The sequence below is a fragment of the Lontra canadensis genome, unplaced genomic scaffold (assembly GCF_010015895.1).
Source record: "Lontra canadensis isolate GAN:19392208 unplaced genomic scaffold, GSC_riverotter_1.0 scaffold32, whole genome shotgun sequence".
Classification (NCBI taxonomy): domain Eukaryota; kingdom Metazoa; phylum Chordata; class Mammalia; order Carnivora; family Mustelidae; genus Lontra; species Lontra canadensis.
This window is the reverse complement of record NW_022631026.1, coordinates 19,219,677-19,239,736: the sequence shown is the minus strand read 5'-3', so window position 1 is coordinate 19,239,736 and position 20,060 is coordinate 19,219,677. Positions and strand designations below refer to the sequence as shown.

The 20,060-nt window shown below is 57.0% G+C and overlaps 1 protein-coding gene across 1 annotated transcript in view; it reads left to right on the top strand.

The window, feature by feature from the left end:
• Window positions 1–17,120, top strand: part of DNMT3A (DNA methyltransferase 3 alpha) — a 70,425-nt gene extending 53,305 nt beyond the window's left edge. Inside the window, 18 exon segments of the mRNA XM_032866974.1 lie at window positions 4,195–4,410; window positions 4,675–4,833; window positions 5,272–5,379; window positions 5,622–5,778; window positions 6,105–6,254; window positions 6,352–6,396; window positions 7,122–7,201; window positions 7,764–7,832; window positions 7,834–7,877; window positions 7,982–8,165; window positions 8,390–8,474; window positions 10,522–10,667; window positions 11,393–11,483; window positions 11,673–11,821; window positions 12,889–12,974; window positions 14,660–14,729; window positions 15,520–15,638; window positions 16,577–17,120. Of these exon segments, the coding sequence (XP_032722865.1) occupies window positions 4,195–4,410; window positions 4,675–4,833; window positions 5,272–5,379; window positions 5,622–5,778; window positions 6,105–6,254; window positions 6,352–6,396; window positions 7,122–7,201; window positions 7,764–7,832; window positions 7,834–7,877; window positions 7,982–8,165; window positions 8,390–8,474; window positions 10,522–10,667; window positions 11,393–11,483; window positions 11,673–11,821; window positions 12,889–12,974; window positions 14,660–14,729; window positions 15,520–15,638; window positions 16,577–16,718 (2,100 nt within the window). The 3' untranslated portion in view covers window positions 16,719–17,120.
• The last annotated feature ends 2,940 nt before the right edge of the window (window positions 17,121–20,060 follow it).

Below are 20,060 nucleotides of genomic sequence, written 5' to 3'. Positions count from 1 at the left end.
ACCCAGGGGTTTGACCAGAAAGAGGTTTTCAAAGCCTGAACTCAAGCCACGCTTTTAAGGGACCCCTTTCTATCCACCTGTAGTATGAAGAGGACAGCCCTCTCCCCAGCAGTTCTCGTTCTGGAGCGCTCCCAATTTCTGCAGGCGCCTTCTGTCCGCCTCTGTGTGCTTTGAGTTTTCCCTCCAGCTTCCTGGGCCTCTACGCTCATCTGTAAGCTTTTTCTTTTCTTTTCCTTTTTTTTTTTTTTTTTTGGTTGTGCTTCCGAGAGACTGACTTTTAACAACTTTCTCCTGGCTCTCCCAGGCCGTCCGCAACCTCCTCTCTTCTTTTGCCGGCGCTCCTGGCTCTCTCCGCGCTCCCGGCTTACCTCCGCCGTCGCAGAGCAGCCCCTTCCCTCCCGGTCCCCTTCCCTGCCTCTGCCGGCTCCCCGCCTCGCCCCACGGCGCCCCTCCGAGCTCTCGCAGAGTTGGGGGAGAGGGGGCGGGAGGGCCAGCCCGGAGGAGGGGACGGCGCCGCCTCCAGCCCGGCCTGGGCGGGGTCCTGGGAACGGGCGGAGGCCCAGCCGCGCCCCCAGGCCCCAGCGGCGGCCCGCGCCCCTCGGACTGGAGGAGAGGGGCTGGCCCACTGCCAGCGTCTGAGAGCCGGCCCCCTCCCCCGGCCCGCTTGCAGCCAACCAGGCACTCCAGCGGGGCCCACGTGACCTGGAGTTCTAGACAAAGAAAATGTTCAAGCCCTCCCCCCCCACCTCCCCCCCTCCCCCTCTCTCTGGCCCCCTCCGCCCCCAGCCCCATCGCCCCCATCCCCTCCCCCCAGACGGGCAGCTACTTACAGAGCTTCAGGGCCGGGGCTCACACCTGAGCCGGACCACAGAGGGGCTGCACCTGGCCTTATGGGTAGGTTCCTGGACGGAGCCCTGGGGAGACTGGGGGCGGGGAGGCGGCAGGGGCCGGTGGGAGGATCTCTGGGCCGCTGCAGCCCTCTGGATTTGAGAAGAGTCAAAGTATGCTTCCCTGGCCCGCAGGAGCTGGCTGCTCTGCCTGGCCTGAGTTCTGGAGATGCTGAGTTAGTGCTGTCCCACCCACTCCCTCCGCAGGAGCCCCAAGCCCCACTCTTCCCAGCGCTCAGGTGGGACGTGACGGTGCAGAGCCCAGAGCAGCAGCCCCAGCGTGGGAGCCTGGGGCAGTAGTCACTGAAGGCTGAGGGGCAGGCCCTGGCCCCAGGGAGTTGGGAGCCCAGGATTTGGGCTGCAAGCAGCGCCTCTCCCCAGCTGGCTGGCTGATGGGCTGTTGGCACTTCCTTGCTGACCTGTGCTGCTGGCTGTGGCACCAGTGCAGTCCTCGGGCCATGCCCACCTTGCAGTCTCTTGGGAGGGACCATTTCTTCTGTGCGTGTCCCTGGGAGCCAGCAGGCAGGCCTGCAGAAGTGGTGCCGGGTGGGGGGGGGGCAGTGGGACCCTGACAGGGGCCGGGGCCCATGAGCGGGTATCATGAGGGGCAGCCCGACAGCGGCCCGGGACAGCCTGGGATCCACTGCGCCAGTGGGGAGTCCGCATGGGCGCCCAGACCTCTGACCTTTGGAACGGGAAGCAGAGGGAGGTGGAGGCGGGACAGCTGCCCAGGAAGACAGGACTGGTCGGGGAGGCCTTGCCTCTGCTAGTGTGGGGTTACCCTTGGCTTTCCCAGCTGGACAAACTCCAGACGAAGTGACTTCCTTGAGCCACGGTAGTTGGGGGTGGTATGGTGTCTCCCTGGTCCCGCCCCACCTCTGTGCCGCTCTGGAGTAGGACCTGGGGAACTGGGGGTAGGAGACTTTAGCCCAAATGCCAAAGCCCTGAGTTAACCCTTCTCTCTCCCATTGTTTGCCTGGGGAGGAGGGTTGGAGTGAGCGTGGAAAAAAGGCATTCCCACACTGCCCTCGGCAGACTATTCTAATGAGGCCCCTCCCCCACCCAGCCACCGTCTCTGCCACTTCTTCCCCTTTCCTCCTGCCTCCCGCTGCTAACCCACCCCCCCCCTTCCTCCTTCCCCCACCCCTGCTGGCCTTGTCCCGATGGAGGCCCCCTTCCTCCTCCTCCTCCGCCTGCCAAAACCCTGCTGGGTGCGTGTTCTCCTGCACCCAGTGGGTTGGGGGCGCTGAACAGCCGTCAGCAGCAGCATCTGACAAGCTGGGGGAAGTTGAGGGGGAAGAATAATGTTCGGGAACTCGCTGTAGTGGGGTTGAAAAGAGAGACAAAGGGGCTGTGGGGGAGTGAGGAGGGTGGCATCAGGCACGATTCCCTTCTAGACCCGGGGAGCCTGGCGCCCACCCGCTGCTGCTTGCGGTGCAGGTGACCTCACCTTTCCTCGGAAGGCCCCTCCCGCCCTCTGCCACCTGCACCTTGTTCTGGCCCCAGGGGCTTCATCACCCCTGAAGGTCTTGGGGTCACCCATGCAGCACCCTGGTCTAGATCAGTCACCCATGCCTGAATTTCAAGGAGGCGTGGTATTTCTCTGTGAGCCGACCTGGGGCTCCTGTAGGGCTGCCACAGCTGATTCTAGAAGAGGATGGGCTTGAGTGCACACCTAGGTGCATCTTATGGGGGAGGGAGTGGTAGATAAATGATGGTAGGGAGGGAAGGGCAAAGTCCCAGCAGGTGAGAGAGGGGCTTGCTTGGGAGGGGAGAACAGTTGCTCTGAATTCTCTCCCCCCCCCCCACCCCTGCTGGCTTCCGGCTCATTTTCCCAGCTGTTTGTGGGCTGGGGGCAAAGGATTCATGATCTCAGCTTAGAATGTGTTGAGTCAGGGAGAAAACTAGGATTTCCATCCTCAGTGTTGAAGGGCTCCACCAGAAGCAGGTTTGGTTGGTGACCTGGAGGCTTGAGATGGAAACAGAAATGAATCTGCCACACAGTAGACCTTGGAGCTTTAACACAAAGGTTCTTAACCTGGCGCCCTCGGATCTGGGAGTCCGTGGGCGACTTTGGAGACTCCTTGGCGTTCTTGATACTTAACATATATCAGATTCTTAAACCAGTCAGAAAAGTTGAGTGGAAATCCTTTAGATGAAATGCTTTTTTAGGTCGGAGCAACTTGGAAGAGTGAGGATTGCTCTAGAATTTGCTGTTCCGTGAGTTGCCAGGCAAAGCCGGGAATGCACATGCTCCTGTGTCTAGCTCAGAGTTCTTAGACTCCGACTTATTTTCTGATGTTCTTCTTCAGTCTTGAGGGTGGGCTTACATTCCCAGCTCTAAACTCTCTGGGGAAGCTTCTTGTTGAAAGGCATGTTGGAGATGGGAAGTTTTTCACTGAATGTGGTGGGAACAGGTGCAGAAACTTAAAGTTTGAGTTCCCGGGTCCCTCAGGTTCAGTCACTGGGGTGAAGTTAGGTTGAATGGTTCTCAGAGCTAAGGGTCAAGGATTTCATTCTCTTCTGTAGGGTGATGGGAATCCTGGAGCAGGTTTTGGGAAGGAAGAGCGTGGCTGTCCAAAGGCGAGCACGATTGGGTTTGGGTTGTTAATTTATCAGTCGGCTGGCAGGGAGGACGTGTGGCCCGTAGTGTGTTCTCAGCAAACCGTTGTTGAAAGAAAAAATGTATTGATGGATCAAAAAGGCGTGTGTAGAAAGAATGGGCGAATCTGATAACATACATTTGATATAATCTTAAGATTTTGGAATGGCATGGGAGCAGGCAGGCTCTGACGGGGCTTGAGCAGAGGGGGGCCCAGAGCAGTGATTTCATCACATAGACATCACGACCAGACTGGATGTGTGGACTGGAAGCCAAGACCAGGAATAGAAGGGGTTGATTGCCCAGGAAAATTGTAAAAAGGACGAGAGGATCCAGTTCGTGATTGGGAAGTAAGGTAGCAGAGGATGGAGCCAAGATCTGTGGCCAAGCCAAGCCTCACGATTACTCTCTGGATAGACTCAGTCTTGCCGTGTCAGAGGGTGGGCCGCTGACCGAGGCTGACCTATGGAGGAAGTGTTCGTGAGCGGCACAAGAGAAGGTTGGAAACCAGCCAAATGATTGGAGGTCACAGACCAACTTCAGATTTTCCCATTTTCCGTGGCAAGCCAGTTGATGAGCAAAGAACTCAGTCCTTCACCTCCTGTCATTGTCTCCAGACCACAGAGAGATGGAGGAGAGGGCCCCCCGCCCCAGTGTCAAGTGACCTGGAGAGGTCAAGGTAACTCTTGTTCCTTATTTCTCCAGGCTGAGAAGAAAGCCAAGGTGATCGCAGTAATGAATGCTGTGGAAGAAAACCAGGGCTCGGGCGAGTCTCAGAAGGTAGAGGAGGCCAGCCCTCCTGCCGTGCAGCAGCCCACCGACCCCGCCTCCCCCACAGTGGCCACCACACCTGAGCCCGTGGGGGCGGACGCGGGGGACAAGAACGCCACCAAAGCCGCGGATGATGAGCCGGAGTACGAGGTGAGCGGCTCACTTCTTCACCTGCCTCGTCCAGCTCTTTCCTGGGTCCTTCCACTGCCAGCTCTTCCCGTCCTGCTCTCCTCTCTCCACCTGACCCCAGGCCTCTTCGTCTCCCCAGTCTCGCTCTGTCTCAGTCGGTTCAGATGGAGCTCCCTCCTGGCTGTCCTGACCCTCAGATGCCCAGGGCTGGGGTTGCCACGGGGGGGTCAGGGTGGCAGGGCCTCGTGACCGCCACGTAATGACTTCTGCTCCTTGGGGCTCCAGGACGGCCGGGGCTTTGGCATTGGGGAGCTGGTGTGGGGGAAACTTCGGGGCTTCTCCTGGTGGCCAGGCCGCATTGTGTCTTGGTGGATGACGGGCCGGAGCCGAGCAGCTGAAGGCACGCGCTGGGTCATGTGGTTTGGAGACGGCAAGTTCTCAGTGGTAAGTCGTGGGATTCGGCGGTAGCCTCGGGGAGGGACGGGTCTTGGTCCCAGGGCCTGTGGTTTGGGGTTGGGGGAACTGGGGTGGAAGGACTGGGCTCTGCTGGTGCCCCCCACCCCCGCCAGTCTCCACGTGGGATCAGAAGAAGCCCTAGAGAGAAGTGGGCCACCCTGGGGGGCTCAGAGAGCTGGGGTGTCTGCCAAGCTCTTGCCTTCCAGGATGCTTTCTCCAGAGCTCCTTTCCTGCTTGCGTTCTGGTCCTCTCCCACGTTTGGGTCAGACTCCTCCTTTGAGCATCATGGAATTATGTATCAATCCATCTGGTCCTCAAGGGCAGAGACTGTCTCGATGCCCCAGTCCCTGCCCATTGCCAGGCACATGGTGGGGGCTTGACAGGTGTGGCAGGAGGAGAAAGCGAGGGCATTGGTGGTTCCTCCAGGTGTGTGTCGAGAAGCTGATGCCGCTAAGCTCCTTCTGCAGTGCTTTCCACCAGGCCACCTACAACAAGCAGCCCATGTACCGCAAAGCCATCTACGAAGTCCTGCAGGTGAGCGCCCCTCTGGGTGGAGGGGGCTTGGGCAGCAGGGACTCCTAGCTGGTCTAGAAGGTGGAGTACAGCGGTTAGGCAGAGGGTCCACCCACCAGGCCCTGAGACTCCCTTTGTCCCCCGTGTCCCCCCACCCATGGCTCACCCCTCTCTGCACGCCCCTTCTCCCAGCTCTTGCCTCAGGCGGCCCTTGCTGCCCCCCAGCCTGTCCTCATACCCTCCCCGCTGCGTGTTGCCTCCAGGTGGCCAGCAGCCGCGCGGGGAAGCTGTTCCCGGCCTGCCACGACGGCGACGAGAGCGACACTGCCAAGGCGGTGGAGGTGCAGAACAAACAGATGATCGAATGGGCTCTCGGAGGCTTCCAGCCCTCTGGCCCCAAGGGCCTGGAGCCACCCGAAGGTAAATGCAGGTGCCTGGGCCAGCCTTCTGGGACCCCTGCCAGCCGGGCAGCTCCGTGCCAGGGCTGGGAAGGCCCTGCTTGGAGAGCACTGCCAGCCCTGTGGTTGAGAGGCCGAGGGCAGCGGCTATGGGTCTCCCTTTCCGTGGGGTCAGGATAGGGGCGGGGCTGCCCTGGGACTCAGGATAAGCTCCTCCCCTTGGCTGGCTGGCACTGGAGAGCTGGGAGTTAAAACAAGTTGGGGGCCAGGCTGCACCCCTCTGTAGGCAGAGTAGAGGAGGGGAGGGAGCCAGTAACCATGATCCCGTCACCTGCTCTCCCCATCCAGAAGAGAAGAACCCCTACAAAGAAGTTTACACAGACATGTGGGTCGAACCCGAGGCAGCTGCCTATGCCCCACCCCCACCCGCCAAAAAGCCCCGGAAGAGCACAACGGAGAAGCCGAAGGTCAAGGAGATAATTGACGAACGCACAAGAGGTAGTTGGCCTGGCCTTGCAGAGAGTGGCTGGCATTCAGAGGCGCGGGCATGGCCCTCACGGCCGCCGCTGACGCTGTGCTCTCCTCCCCTCCGCAGAGCGGCTGGTGTACGAGGTGCGGCAGAAGTGCCGAAATATCGAGGGTGAGTCCCAATGGCCACTGACTCCCTGGGAGGTCCGTGGTCTGTTGCCCCCAGGACAGGCAGGAGGCTCCTAGCGCAGGGCCTGGTGCAGACTAGCCTAGGCACTTAGGAAAGTTCGAGCGTCACGGGACACCTGTACCCAGTGAAGGCCTCTGTCCGGCCCGTCCCACCACCCCTCCATGCTTCACCCACACGGCTGTCTTCCTGGTGCTACCGTCTTACTTTCCTTTCAATGACACGTGCTGGTCATTAGGGTTTGAGAACTCCGGTGGGTCAGAGAAGGGTGGCCTCTCTTGGATTTGTTTGAGCTTGTGACCTTTGGCCTTTTACTCTTCCTCACCTGCTCTTACCCAGTGGTCCTTAGCGCACCTGAGAGCTGGCAGAGATGGGGACAGGAGTGTAAGACTGAAGGACTGCCCAGGGACTGTCTGCAGAGACAGCCAGGGTCCAAGCCCTCTTCTCAGAGGCAGGTTCCTGTTCTTGAATTATGCGTTTCCTGGGTGGGCGGCTTTGCTGCTCTGAGAGCTGGACGGACATCGCGATTGGGGCCACGATGGCCCCTCTGTATCATGGGACACCCTCCTAGACTCCTGGCTGGCTCCTTGGGCTGCTGCTTAAGCACGCCCTTTTCTTACAGCCTTTTTGGAGCTGAACTTGGGCCCCAAGGTGGGAAGGGGCCCTTTGAAGACGTTCACTCTGTTTTCTCTCCTCCCCTTGTTTTCCAGACATCTGCATCTCTTGTGGGAGCCTCAACGTCACCCTGGAACACCCTCTCTTCGTCGGAGGAATGTGCCAAAACTGTAAGGTAGGCCCCCGGTGGTCTGCGCCTTTGCCCCCCTTGTGGGGCTCACTGTCGCCTAGAGTAGCTGCTATGGTGACCCTGCAGTCCTCTCTGGACGCAGAGTCCTGATAAAATGGGTCCTTGGGCATCGAAGTGTTTGACTTGCTCTTATTTGTCCTTCCCAGAAAGATTCTGTCCCCCTCGAAAGCCCATTCTGTCACAGTGTCACAGTCCCTCATGTGGGGCAGGGGTGAGGGGAGAACAGACTGACGGATGGGGGGATGGGCTCCCACATCCTTGGGGACCCAAGAGGAAAGCCCGGGGCTGCAGCGAGGGACAAGGCGGGTGCAGCTGCCTCCCTGACCTTGTCTGGGGGCTTCCCGATTCCGCGCAAGCTCTGGGTCAGCACACCTGTCGGCCCTGCCGCGCACATGCGGCGCAGTAGGGGGCGGGCTCCCTTGTGCAAGGCCGCGCTGTGGTTCCCAGGCGAGGGCCCAGAGGCTGGGCGAAAAGCCTGCCTCCTTTGGCCTGGCCCGGCCGGGTGCTGCCCCGTGGTCTCTGACCGCCCCCCGCCCTGCCCCCCCAGAACTGCTTCCTGGAGTGCGCGTACCAGTACGATGACGACGGCTACCAGTCCTACTGCACCATCTGCTGCGGGGGGGCGCGAGGTGCTCATGTGTGGGAACAACAACTGCTGCAGGTGAGGCCCCCCGACTCCCCCAACCCCCTCCTCTCCCGAGCCCCGGCTCCCTCGGGGGCCGAGAGGGGCCCCCTCCCCCCCTGCTACACTGGGCTTTCTTCCAGGTGCTTCTGTGTGGAGTGTGTGGACCTTTTGGTGGGGCCGGGTGCTGCGCAGGCCGCCATCAAGGAGGACCCCTGGAACTGCTACATGTGCGGGCACAAGGGCACCTACGGGCTGCTGCGGCGGCGGGATGACTGGCCCTCGCGGCTCCAGATGTTTTTTGCCAACAACCACGACCAGGAATTTGTGAGTGCCAGGCCCCGGGCCGCCTCTTCTTACCCCGTACCTGCCGGAGCCCGAGCGCAGGCGCAGCCAAGCAGGAGGGCACGGGGGCCGGCCGGGTGGAGGGGCCTGAGCTGCTTGCCGGGGTGCCGGTTCGCAGTGGGGGAGGGTCTGAAGCCAGAGCCGTCCTGGTGGGCTGGGAGGGTCAGCCTCGGGCGCTCACCTGGCCCGTTGTGCTCGCCACCTAGGACCCCCCGAAGGTGTACCCACCTGTCCCAGCCGAGAAGAGGAAGCCCATCCGGGTGCTGTCTCTATTTGACGGAATTGCTACAGGTGAGCGCGAGGCCCCACGAGCCCCACAGGATGCTGCCGTCCCCATCCCAGGTGGGGGAGCTCCGCGTGTGTTTCACGCTGGCCAAACCAAATGATAGTTAACGGGACAGCCGTTGAAATAGTTCTCCGCCGAGGAAACTTTCATGTTGAGTGAGAAGTAAAATCCGTGGTCAGCCACCGTGTCTGGCGGGGGGGGGGCACGTGTCTTTGTGGGTGGCGGGGGAGGGCCATCCCATGTAGGACCGGGTGATCGTTAGAGATTACTGAAGACTTTCACAAAGCCTCAAAGGACAGACTCGGCGACCAGAACAAAAACATAGGCTACAGTGACTGTAAGTCATGGTAGGAAAACAAAACAAAATCAAAAAACGATCAGTGAGAGTCTGAAGAATAGTTAAATCGCCCGTAATCCTATCATGAGCGTTTTGGTGTGTTTCCTTTTCTGTTTTTTTTTTTTTTAATTTTTTTTTGCATGCATATATGTATGTGTGTTTCTAGAATCCTACATAGATAGAAAAATAAAACGAGAGGATAGTAAAACTCAGTGTGTGGTAACTCGCTTTTTCATTTGCTGTCGTGACTTTCATGTTGACACGGAATGGTGTCCTTTATTTGTAAATGTCGCATAAGGTTTCACTGAGTGGAAGGTGCCATGATTTACGTAACTAACCCTCTGTCGGGTCGTTGACTGTTTTCTCTGTTACGAGCAGTGCTGTGACAAGCATCCTCAGACACACGTTATTATACACGTAAACTGTTCTCTTGTAGGGAGAGCTGGGGCACTGGGTAGGAAGGTGGTTTCACGTGGTTCTTGACCTTGCCCAAGAGCCCTCCCGGAGGGCGCTCCTGACTCAGACCCAGCCTCCTGCCATGTGCCCAGGCCGATGGCTCCTCGGAGGGGAATAACCTTCCTCGGATGGGGTGTCTTCACGGGACCAGAGGGGGACAGGCTGTCAGGGGGCCCGGGCGGGGTGGCACCCCAGGCCAGTTGTTTATATTCTGTGCTCAGCTTGGTGTTGATATTCTATAAACCCAGGGAAGTGAATTTACAGCCTTGGTTTCCCAGGCCAGAACCTCAAGGCCCTCTTAAACCACGCCACACCCTGAGAGGCTATAAAAACTCCTCGGTGGGGAGGTTGGTGGGAGGAGTGGAAGTGGTGGTGCTGAGCCCGGTTTCTTTCTTTCTTTCTTTTTTTTTAAAGATTTTGTTTATTTATTTGACAGACAGAAATCACAAGTAGGCAGAGAAGCAGGCGGGGGTGGTGGGGGAAGCAGGCTCCCTGCCGAGCAGAGAGCTGGATGCGGGGCTTGAGCCCAGGACCTTTGGATCCTGACCTGAGCCAAAGGCAGAGGCTTTAACCCACTGAGCCACCCAGGCGCCCCTGAGCCCGGTTTCTCCAGAGGCTCTCAGAGTTCTCGTTTCCTTGCCCGCAATCCAGCAAACATTTGTGAGGGGGTCGTGGTAAGGAAGTGAGTGTAGTTTGCTCAGGAGGAAACATGGATGAGCTTTTCTGTTCTGAAGAGCATTTGCAACCTAAGACAAGGGCCGTATTAGTGTACAGTGTTCTGAGGAGTGGGAGAGAAATGCAAAGTGCTGGGGCCTTAGGAAAGGGGTTGCTTGTAGGGGGCTGCAGGGTGCAGTGGGGGGTGCTGTTGGGGAAATCTTTATGGAGCCGGTGGTGGCGTATGTGTTGAGTCTTGGAGAATGGGGAGAATTGCAGCTGGAGGCCATGGGCGGGGGGTGGGGTGAGGAAGGAGTGTCTATGCAGGAGGTAGGAGCAGCAAAGAAAAGGCCACCCCAAAAGTCACCTGCTGTTCTCTCTGGTTCTGGAAACCACCTACTGTCTGGTCTTGATGGCCTCCTAAGTAGACCAAAGTAGGCATCAGATAGGCTCCTGAAGGATCCTGCAGCTCACTGGGCAAGGTCGGGCTCAGGCCTGTTGCTGACCCACATGTCCAGCTGGCCAGAGAGACCCCCCCGCCCCCCACCCAGACCAGGGTGCTGGGAAGGAGCCCCTGTGACCATGCCTTTCGCTGGCTGGCGCAGGGCTTCTGGTGCTGAAGGACTTGGGAATTCAGGTGGACCGCTACATCGCCTCCGAGGTGTGCGAGGACTCCATCACAGTGGGCATGGTGCGCCACCAGGGGAAGATCATGTACGTCGGGGACGTCCGCAGCGTCACACAGAAGCATGTATGTCCGTGTCGTGGGGCCCGTCCCACCCTCTCTGTGTCCCTCCCACTTTGCTCCTGGGGGCAGCCACAGCCCCCTTGCCTTTTGCTTGTTGACTCTCTTCCTTTGGCCTTTTCCCCAGTCTCCTCAGCTGCCATGTTCCTCCTTGTGTGGAGAGGAAAAGGGGCAGGTTCCAAGAGGAACCGGGAGCTGGCCTCCGGAGGCTCCCACCGCCCCCTGGCTAGCTTCAGGGCCTTTGTAGCAGAGACCTTTGGTTCCCATTTTTCTGATCCACTTGGCAACAAGTTTACCAGCCTCCAGGGGCCTTTGGAGGGCGTTCAGATGGCCCCGATGCCCTGCCCAGAGTGCACGGAGCAGAGCGCCTCCCCAGACAGCTGCCCAGCCAGGACCATCTTCCCTTTAAGTGGCTGCCTTTCCTGTTGGGGGCACATGGTTTCCCTGCTGGCCTCAGAGATGATCCAATTGGATCCTTTCACTTTGTTTAAGAACCCGAGCTCAGAGCAGCTCTGTGATTTGACCTGGTGCTGCGTGTGTGTGTGTGTGTGTGTGTGTGTGTGTGTGTGTAGTATGTACCTATGAACGGATACAGTGAACATACGAAGCCACTGGGTCGTCTCTCTCTGGTGCCAAAGTCCTTTTTTGGCCAAGTCCACAGATGATTTCCTTCTTCCTTTCTGCCTCCGTCCCCCGGACATCAGGCCATCCCCTTGCCTTTATCCTCCCAGATCCAGGAGTGGGGCCCATTCGATCTGGTGATTGGGGGCAGCCCTTGCAATGACCTCTCCATCGTCAACCCTGCCCGGAAAGGACTCTACGGTAGGTGCTGCGCTCACCCCTCCGCCCTCTGAGCTGGTGCTTCCGCACGTAGGTTTCCTCCTTGGACACTTCTGCCCTGGGACAGCTACTCCCGACGGCCCTGCCCTCCCCTGCCCTCCCTGTGCCCGAGCCACACCACTGCCCCGTGCAGACAGCCCCCGCTGACGGCTTTCTCTTCCGACCTCTCAGAGGGCACTGGCCGGCTCTTCTTTGAGTTCTACCGCCTCCTGCATGATGCGCGGCCCAAGGAGGGAGATGATCGCCCCTTCTTCTGGCTCTTTGAGAATGTGGTGGCCATGGGCGTTAGTGACAAGAGGGACATCTCGCGATTTCTCGAGGTATAGCCAGCAACCTTGGTTTGACCAGCTCACTAATGGCTTCTACCTTGGACTGCTGCTTTATCCCTGTCTCATCTGCATTGTGGAGCTGGGGACGTGACTTCTGCTTTGCCAGGGGGCTATTCGGGAAGCCCGTGGGCCTCTCCGTTAGACAGGGAGGAAACACTGGTAGAGGCCGCCTTTGGAAAGAGCCTGTGGTCTGACTCTTAAGAGGTAGTGTATGGGTGCGGGCCTCAGGTCTTCAAGGACTCGACTGTTCCCAGTAGGGTGGGGTGCTAGTCTTCTAGAGTTTAGGGTTCTGAGTGGTGTTTCCCTGGGGGAAACTTTGAGATGGCTACATTGGTTTTCCCCGACCAGAATGGCTTGTCTTTGCTCCCTGGCACTGTGACAGATGCTCTTTGGCACCTGGAAAGTAAAAAACATGGCTTACCTGTTTTCATTCCCCCATAATGTGGGTCCTGTGTCAGTGCGGAGCTGGGTCTGAGCACAGAGAGAGTCTCTGTGGTCAGAGGCGTTCTCAGGGTGGGTGGGCAGGCTGGGAGATCGAGCCCATTCTCCAGGGTCTTGGGGGTCAGTAACACCTCGAGCTGGTGTTCTTAAGTGTGAGCAAGTGTCTATTTGGCTCATAATCTGGACATAGAGCAAACACATCCACACTCACTGGAACTTTCTGGCTCAGAGCCTCTGGGTGAGCTCAAGCTACGTTGTCCGGTTAGGGTAGCCCTCAGCCACGTGCGGTATTTAAATTAACATTCAGACTCCCTCATTTCGAGTACTCATTAGCCCCCTGCATCTACTCCACGGAGCAGTGCAGACAGAACACCTGTCTGTCACCCCAGAATGTGTGGTTAGGCTGCAGTGGTCTAGAATGTTCTAACGAGAGCATGTGTAATGTGGCTGGGTCCCATTCTGGCTTTTCCTGGAGGCTTCAGGCTGTCCTACTGCGAGGCTTCCTGAGAAAGGAAGCAAGCGCTTTTGAGGCTGTAAGGCTCTGAACAAGCAAGATGTCCTGGCACTGTCTGCCCTTCCTCTCTCGCTCATCTTTCATCTTTTCTCCTGTTCCGTAGTCCAACCCTGTGATGATTGATGCCAAAGAAGTGTCCGCTGCACACAGGGCCCGCTACTTCTGGGGGAACCTTCCTGGTATGAACAGGTTGGTGAGCGTGCCTGGGCCTGGGGTGGCAGCGGGTTGGCATCTGCAGGCAGCTCAGCCCGAGGGGGAGGAGGTCACTGAGTGGGCCTCGGGGGCCCCCTCCCCTGCTCGCTGGCTTGCTGCTCTACCATGTTCTGTTTCCTTCCCTTTGCGGGAGAAGGGGAGTCGAGGTATAGAAAATATTTGCCTGAGAAACCAATGGCTAGCAGTTGAACTAGGAGACTCCCCACACTGCTGAGTCACATGGCCAGTTATGGTGCCATTGGTGACCGATCTAGAGTCGTCTTGTCCTTAGCCTCCAGAGGTGAAACTCTGGAGGGTGGAGTCGGGATGGGGAAGAGTGGTGCCCACGGCCAGGCCGCACCTGCTCTGTGCAGCTTCGACAGTCCTGCTTTGCTTAGTAGCCACGCACTTTGTGGCTTCAGGTCCTCTGTTGGGAGGATGGTCTTCATTTAGGTTCCGAGGGTAGAGATATTAATGTCCGGGAAGAAGGATAACTTCATTTCTTCAGTGTAATATTTGGATTATAAAAAGGCCTATGAGGAGAAAGGAATGGTGGTTGAGACAGCAGTTCAGGAGCCGAGTGAGAGCTACCCAGTCTGGATATCTGTTACGCAGGGAAATGTTTTCCAGAATGTTCTAAGAGGGCATTATCAACCTTGTACCTGTAAATTGTTCCCCTCATGTAGTCTGGCTTCAGTCTTCACTCCCTCTGGGCCCTTAGCATAAAATTGTAGGAACATCCTGAGTCTCATACCTGCTTTACAAACCTGCTGTCTTTTGTGAAGGCTTATTGATGGGAAGGAGGCCTGTCAGTGGGATGGCTGACCTGCAGACCGTTGTGTGTGCGCGTGAACAGGGCGGAGGCTGGGGGCGTGCACTTTGGCCACGGGTCCCTTTGGGTCCCCACGTTGAGATGGTAGGCTGCTGTGTGAAATGTCAGAAAAGGTCAGCGCCAAAGGTGACATTCCGTGATCTGCTTCACCCTCTGAGAAGTGACACCTTCAGTGTCACAGAATTGTAGTCTTCTGGGGACTGTGCAGAGGTTAAAGCCTTGTAAACCGTACAGTCAAGGTGCATGCTTCGATGAGTTTCACCGTGTACACACCCATGCAACCATCACCTTGGTCAAGATGCAGAACAGTTGGTCACCCCCAAAGCTTGCTTTGTGACGGATACTTTTTTTTTTTTTTTTTTTAAAGATTTTGTTTGTTTGTTAGCACATGGGTCCGGGGAAGGCAGAGGGAGAGGGACTAGCACACGCCCCACTCAGTGCCGATTCCCGAAGTGGGCCTCCATCTCAGGACCCTTAGATCGTCACCCTAACCGCAGTCAGCCCTTAACCAGCTGAGCCACCCAGGCGCCTCTGGGACAGATACTTTTAGAACTCAGTATATTTTATGACCGGCGAGAAGTTGTTGGGTTTTCCTTCTTCTGGGCTGGTGTTATCTCCTTATTTGTAGATTGAGACGCCGTGGAATTGACGTTTCAGGGCTAATGCTTGGACAGTCTGTGGAGGGCTGCAGTGTGTGTGCGTGTGTTCTGGGGAGTTTGAAGGGGGTTACGATGTGTGCGGCTGACAACGGTACTCCCTTACCTCTCCGTGTGAGTCCTGGCAGCCGGGCCCACACTGCCGGCCACTTCCCTCCCGATCTCTGTCGTCACCTTCTCTTTCTGCCTCCTAGGCCGTTGGCATCCACTGTGAATGATAAGCTGGAGCTGCAGGAGTGTCTGGAGCACGGCAGAATAGCCAAGGTCAGCCCCGGCGCCAGAGCCCTCTCTCGGCTAGGGGGTAGGGAGAAGGCCCGAGAGGGCAGGCCGAGCCCAAGCGCTCTCCAGGCCTGTGTCGGCAGCGGGTGCGGAGAACACAGTTGAGGTGGCCCCGGAGTCGTGCAACCACTGGGCCAGAGGAGAGGGCCCAGGGGAGAGCCTGGAGGGCAAGGAGAGTGAGATCAGAAATCCTTCCCGGTCTTCAGTCTGTCCTGGTTGAGCATCGCCTGCTGGTCCCATGAGGAGCAGAGGCTTAAGAAGTCTTTGCCGAAGTCCCTGGATCTGCTAGGCCTTGTAAATGTTGTGGCCACGCCCTCTCGGACGAACCTTCGGGATGGTGCATTCTCCTGCGACGTGGAAGCTACATTTCTTTCCAGAGAAATCTCCCGGAGTGTGTGTACCGGGCGTCGGGATCCGGGCTGCAGGTGCCCCCAGGGGTCTGTCGGGAGCCCCTCAGTAATTAGGCAGCCTTTTGCCTGCAAGTCGCTACACGTGTGCGAGAACCCGTTCTTAGAAGACTTAGGAAGTTCAGCAGCTTGAGCTGCTCCCTCTCAAGTCCTTGACCAGCGAGACCGGACTAAGGGTGGCCGGGTGACCTCCGAGCAGGGAGAAGAGCAGGGCAGTGGGGTCTGTGGAGGCTCGCGCCGGAGCCTCCTGTGTGGACCGGGCCTGGTCCGGGTTTGAGTCTCCAGTCCCGGCTTGTGCCTGGCGCACGTGGTGGACGCGTGGCCAGCGAGCGAGTGCTCATTCCTCTTTTCCTCTCCTCGTCTTCCAGTTCAGCAAAGTGAGGACCATTACTACGAGGTCGAACTCCATAAAGCAGGGCAAAGACCAGCATTTCCCCGTCTTCATGAATGAGAAAGAAGACATCTTATGGTGCACTGAAATGGAAAGGTAGTACTCGAGGCCGTGTGCTGGCATCCTGGGGTGCGTGGTGCGTGGCAGTTGCGGCCTCCGAGGGAGGGCTCGCTGCCCCTTCCAGCCGGGCTCATAGCTTCCGCGGATACCACGTGAGCAGCGGGTCTCCCCGAGCATTTCCCGGCAGGTTCCTGTGCATTGTAAGGCCGGGCCCAGGGTCAGAGGGGTCTAGGAGTGGGTTTGGGGGGCTGTGGCTCCCCAGGGGATCCCGCCAAGCTCCCAGTAAACAGTGCAGCTCCAGGAGCTTCCCCCACTCGTGCTGCCCATTTTGGGGACTTCACAAACCGGGACTGCACAGCCTCACCCCCATGGAACTGCAGGTTAACCACAGCGACCCTTGACACAGGCGATCAGAGCTGCCAGAAGCCTGGAGCTCCTCTAGTCAGGCAGGAGTTCGGCTCCTTCGTTGAGCTCTTGCTCCCATGGGCGAGGTCTTAGGGATTCGTGTTCATTATGGACAGACTTCGGGGACCCGCTGCACCCCCTCTCCAGCAGGGCACGCCCCAGAGGCGTCTCTCACCAGGGCCAATGTTGTTTCTTTTCTTTTTTTTTTTTTTTTTAAGATTTTATTTATTTATTTGGCAGACAGAGATCACAAGTGGGCAGAGAGGCAGGCAGAGAGAGAGGAGGAAGCAGGCTCCCCACTGAGGAGAGAGCCCGATGCGGGCCTTGATCCCAGGACCCTGAGATCATGACCTGAGCCGAAGGCAGAGGCTTAACCCACTGAGCCCCCCAGGGGCCCCCCGACTTCGTTTCTGTCACGTGGCCACTCCCAGGCAACGGTTGGCTTCTCTCCCTTCAGATCCACGGCACGTGGCAGGGTGCCCGGGTCACGGCTGGTGACCAGGACAGGAGACGCAGCCGGATGGCGCCCACCCGCGCTCACCCCCACCCTTTCTGCCTTCTCTCCCCAGGGTGTTTGGCTTCCCTGTCCACTATACCGACGTCTCCAACATGAGCCGCTTGGCGAGGCAGAGACTGCTGGGCCGGTCGTGGAGCGTGCCGGTCATTCGCCACCTCTTCGCTCCGCTGAAGGAATATTTTGCTTGTGTGTAAGGGACATGAGGGCAAACTGAGGTAGTGATACAAAGTTAAACAAACAAAACAAAAAACCACAAAACACAACAAAACACCAACAACATGAGGATCGAGAGGAGTATCAGCACCCAGAAGAGAAAAAGGAATTTAAAACAAAAACCACAGAGGCGAAAGTACCGGAGGGCTTTGCCTTGCACAAAGGGTTGGACATCATCTCCTAATTTTTCAATGTTAACCTTCAGTCCTATTTAAAAAAAAACAAAACCAAGCTCCCTCCCTCCTGCCCCCCCGCCTTTTTTTTTGGGTCAAACCTTTTGTTTTCTACTCTTTTCAGAGGGGTTTTCTGTTTGTTTGGGTTTTTGTTTCTTGCTGTGACTGGAACAAGAGGGGTTTTGCAGCAAAAAAAAAAAAAAAAAAAAATCAGTAACAAGAAATAGTAACAATACCGGGAGAGGAAGGATGGGAGAAAAGGAAAAAAGAAAATTCTATAGAAATCTATATATTGGATTTTTTTTTTTAAACTATATATCTTTTTTTTTTTTTTTTTTCCGTTGTTGTCTCTAGCCTGATCAGATAGGAGCACAAGCAGGGGACAGAAAACAGTGACACTCAGCGGCAGAATTCCCTCCCAGCCACTGAGCTGTCTTGCCAGCACCATTCCTGGTCCTGCAGAATAGAGCCCAACTAGCAGCAGGGAGACAGAACACACAAGACCCTTTTACACAGTATTTCAGGTGCCTACCATACAGGAAACCTTGAAGAAAATCAGTTTCTAGAAGCCGCTGTTACCTCTTGTTTACAGTTTATATATATATGATAGATAGGAGATATATATATAAAAGGTACTGTTAACTACTGTGCAACTCGAATTCATAATGGTGCTTTAAAACAGCGAGACGAGTAAAAACATCAGCTTCCACGTTGCCTTATGCGCAAAGGGTTTTAACCGAGGCTGGAGAGGGGAGGCAGCTTGAAGGTGAGCGGTTGCCGCGGTGGGCTTTCCCCTGATACTGAGCAGGGCGGATGGGGAGAAGCTGGGGCCCGCGTTCTCCCGCTCCTCCCTGCCCATGGTGGGGGCGAGAGGAGCCGGCTCGGCCCGTGGAGAGCTGACAGTGGGATTCATCCAGGCTCATGCAATAACCTTGAGACGGTTTTGTTTTTTTTTTTTGTTTTGTTTTGTTTTGTTTTTCAAAAAGGAGACCCCCTCGGTAAGATGACAGGATAAGGGGTCTTCATTCCCAATCTCTCACATTAGCCGATTTGAGGGCTCCTTGTGGTGGGATCAGAAATAATCCAGAGTGTGGGCAAGTGACCATTAAAACCCCACCTGGAGCAAATAAAAAAACATACAAAACGTACTGGTGCTTTCCTGTCTAAGTCGCCTTTTGTGTGTTCTTTTATGAGGCCCTCACCGTCCACCCTCTGTGCACAAGGCGGCCTCCGGCCCCTGGAATGTGATGTTTTTGGTCATCTCCAAAGGCTGCAGTTTTCTACTGGGAGGCTGATGACACCTTTGGTTCTAATTCTTCTTATGGTTCTGGTTATAATTATGTTTGTTTTTCAGATTTTTCTTTAAGAAAACAAAAACCCAACCCCCTCCTTTGCGGTTTCAAACCAAGGTGCGGGGAGCAGGGTGCTTCTAGGTTAGCGGTGGCCCTGGTGCCCTGGCTCCCTACCCCTCGGGCCAGGTGGGCCACTGGGTGCAGCGACAGCTGGGCGGCCAGGGGAGTCCCCCAGGGCCGGCCCTCCGGGCGCGTCCCTCTTCTCTTCTACTTCCCCTCCTCTGAGTCATGCGTGTCAGGGCTGGAGGGAGGACCAGGCCGTCTCTCTCCTCGTGTGTATGATTGGAGTGGTGTGTATTTTTTTTCTAGTACTTGGTCTGATGATAGCTGTGCTCTTACCCGGAGCCAGCAGCCCCTGGAGCTCCCAAGTGCTCAGACACTTGGTCCCACCTCCTGCCACGGCAGGCTGCCCGGCGTTGGCGGTAGGCTGGGCTAGCACTGGGGGCTCCAGGGTGAGGGCCCAAGGGGCAGATGCTTGCCTGGATAGATGGGGTGTAGATATGTGGCATATAGAGATATATATTTTATAATGGGAGGGGGGATGGCACCTCCTGGGACTGGCAGGGCTGGGAGGTGTGCTGTCAAGCACATGGTCCCAAGTTCGCATCCCTAGAAAAGATAGGGCCTACTGTGATAGGCGCTATATAAATACATAGATAGGGTCACGTATAAGAAATGTTATGTAGTGGGGAGTGGGCCGAGGGGGCTCAGTGCTGAGCCTCGGGTCCCACCGCAGACGTAAGCCCCACAGTAATCAATCAGTCCCACACGCGTACACGGCAACCGATCTCCGCCGATGCGGACTGGGCGCACTCACACACGCACACAGCCGGGGGCTCCCAGCGCCCTCCTCCCCAGGATTCAGGACTTGGTGGCGTCGGCCCTGCAGCTTTTTACCTCTGTCGCCCTGATTGCAGGTAGACTCTCAGTCCCAGAAGGTGCTAGGTGCTGAAGGCAGGAAAAGGAGGAGGTTTCATTCCCGCAGGTGCCCTCCTCTCGCAGGTAGCGCTCTCTCTCTTTTGCCCCTGGTGATGTCAGATTCTTCTGTTAGCAACCTGTGATACTGACCTGCAACTCTAGGCACCAGTCAAGTCAGCCCTCGACTCCCCCTACCTATTCTCCCCCAACCAAAATAAAATCCACATCCAGGTCTGTCTCGGCCAGGGGGCTTCCATTGGGGAAAAAAAAAAAAAAAAAAAAAAAAAATGGGACAGTGAAACTCATCTTTGGAATAAAGTAAATTAGTAATTGGTGACCAAACGAAACCAAGGCTTTGAATCCCTTGCTCATTGCTCAGGAGGAAGCCCGCAGCTGGTGGCCACAGTCTCCTGGGCCTCTTAGAGGTGCCTGGTCCTGGGCTTCAAGCTATGTGTTTCCCAGTCAGATTGTTGTTTTTTGGTTTTTGTTTTTTAAGATCGTGCCCAGTTTGCTGCCAACTCTGTGATGTGGGGGCAGGTGGCGTGAGGCTGGAGCAGCTGGGGGTGGGGGGGATACCTCTGCCCCTCCCTCATTGGAATCCCTGTACCTAACCCGTGGTGCTTGCCCTTGTCCCCTCCTTCTCCAGCCGGGCTCCATCCTCCCGGCCTGGGTCCACCAGCACCACTCCAGGAGGGCTGCGGGGAGGAGGGGCTGCCCCCGGCAGTCCAAGGTGCTCCCTCCCCCACTGGCCAACGCTATGGTCTTCGCAGCCCCCAGTGTCAGGAACGGGTCTTCACAGGCCTGCCTCTGCGAACAGACTTTCCAGCTCTCCTGGCCTTCCTAGACCTTCTGTCCACTGCTTACGCGAAGGCGTTTGCCT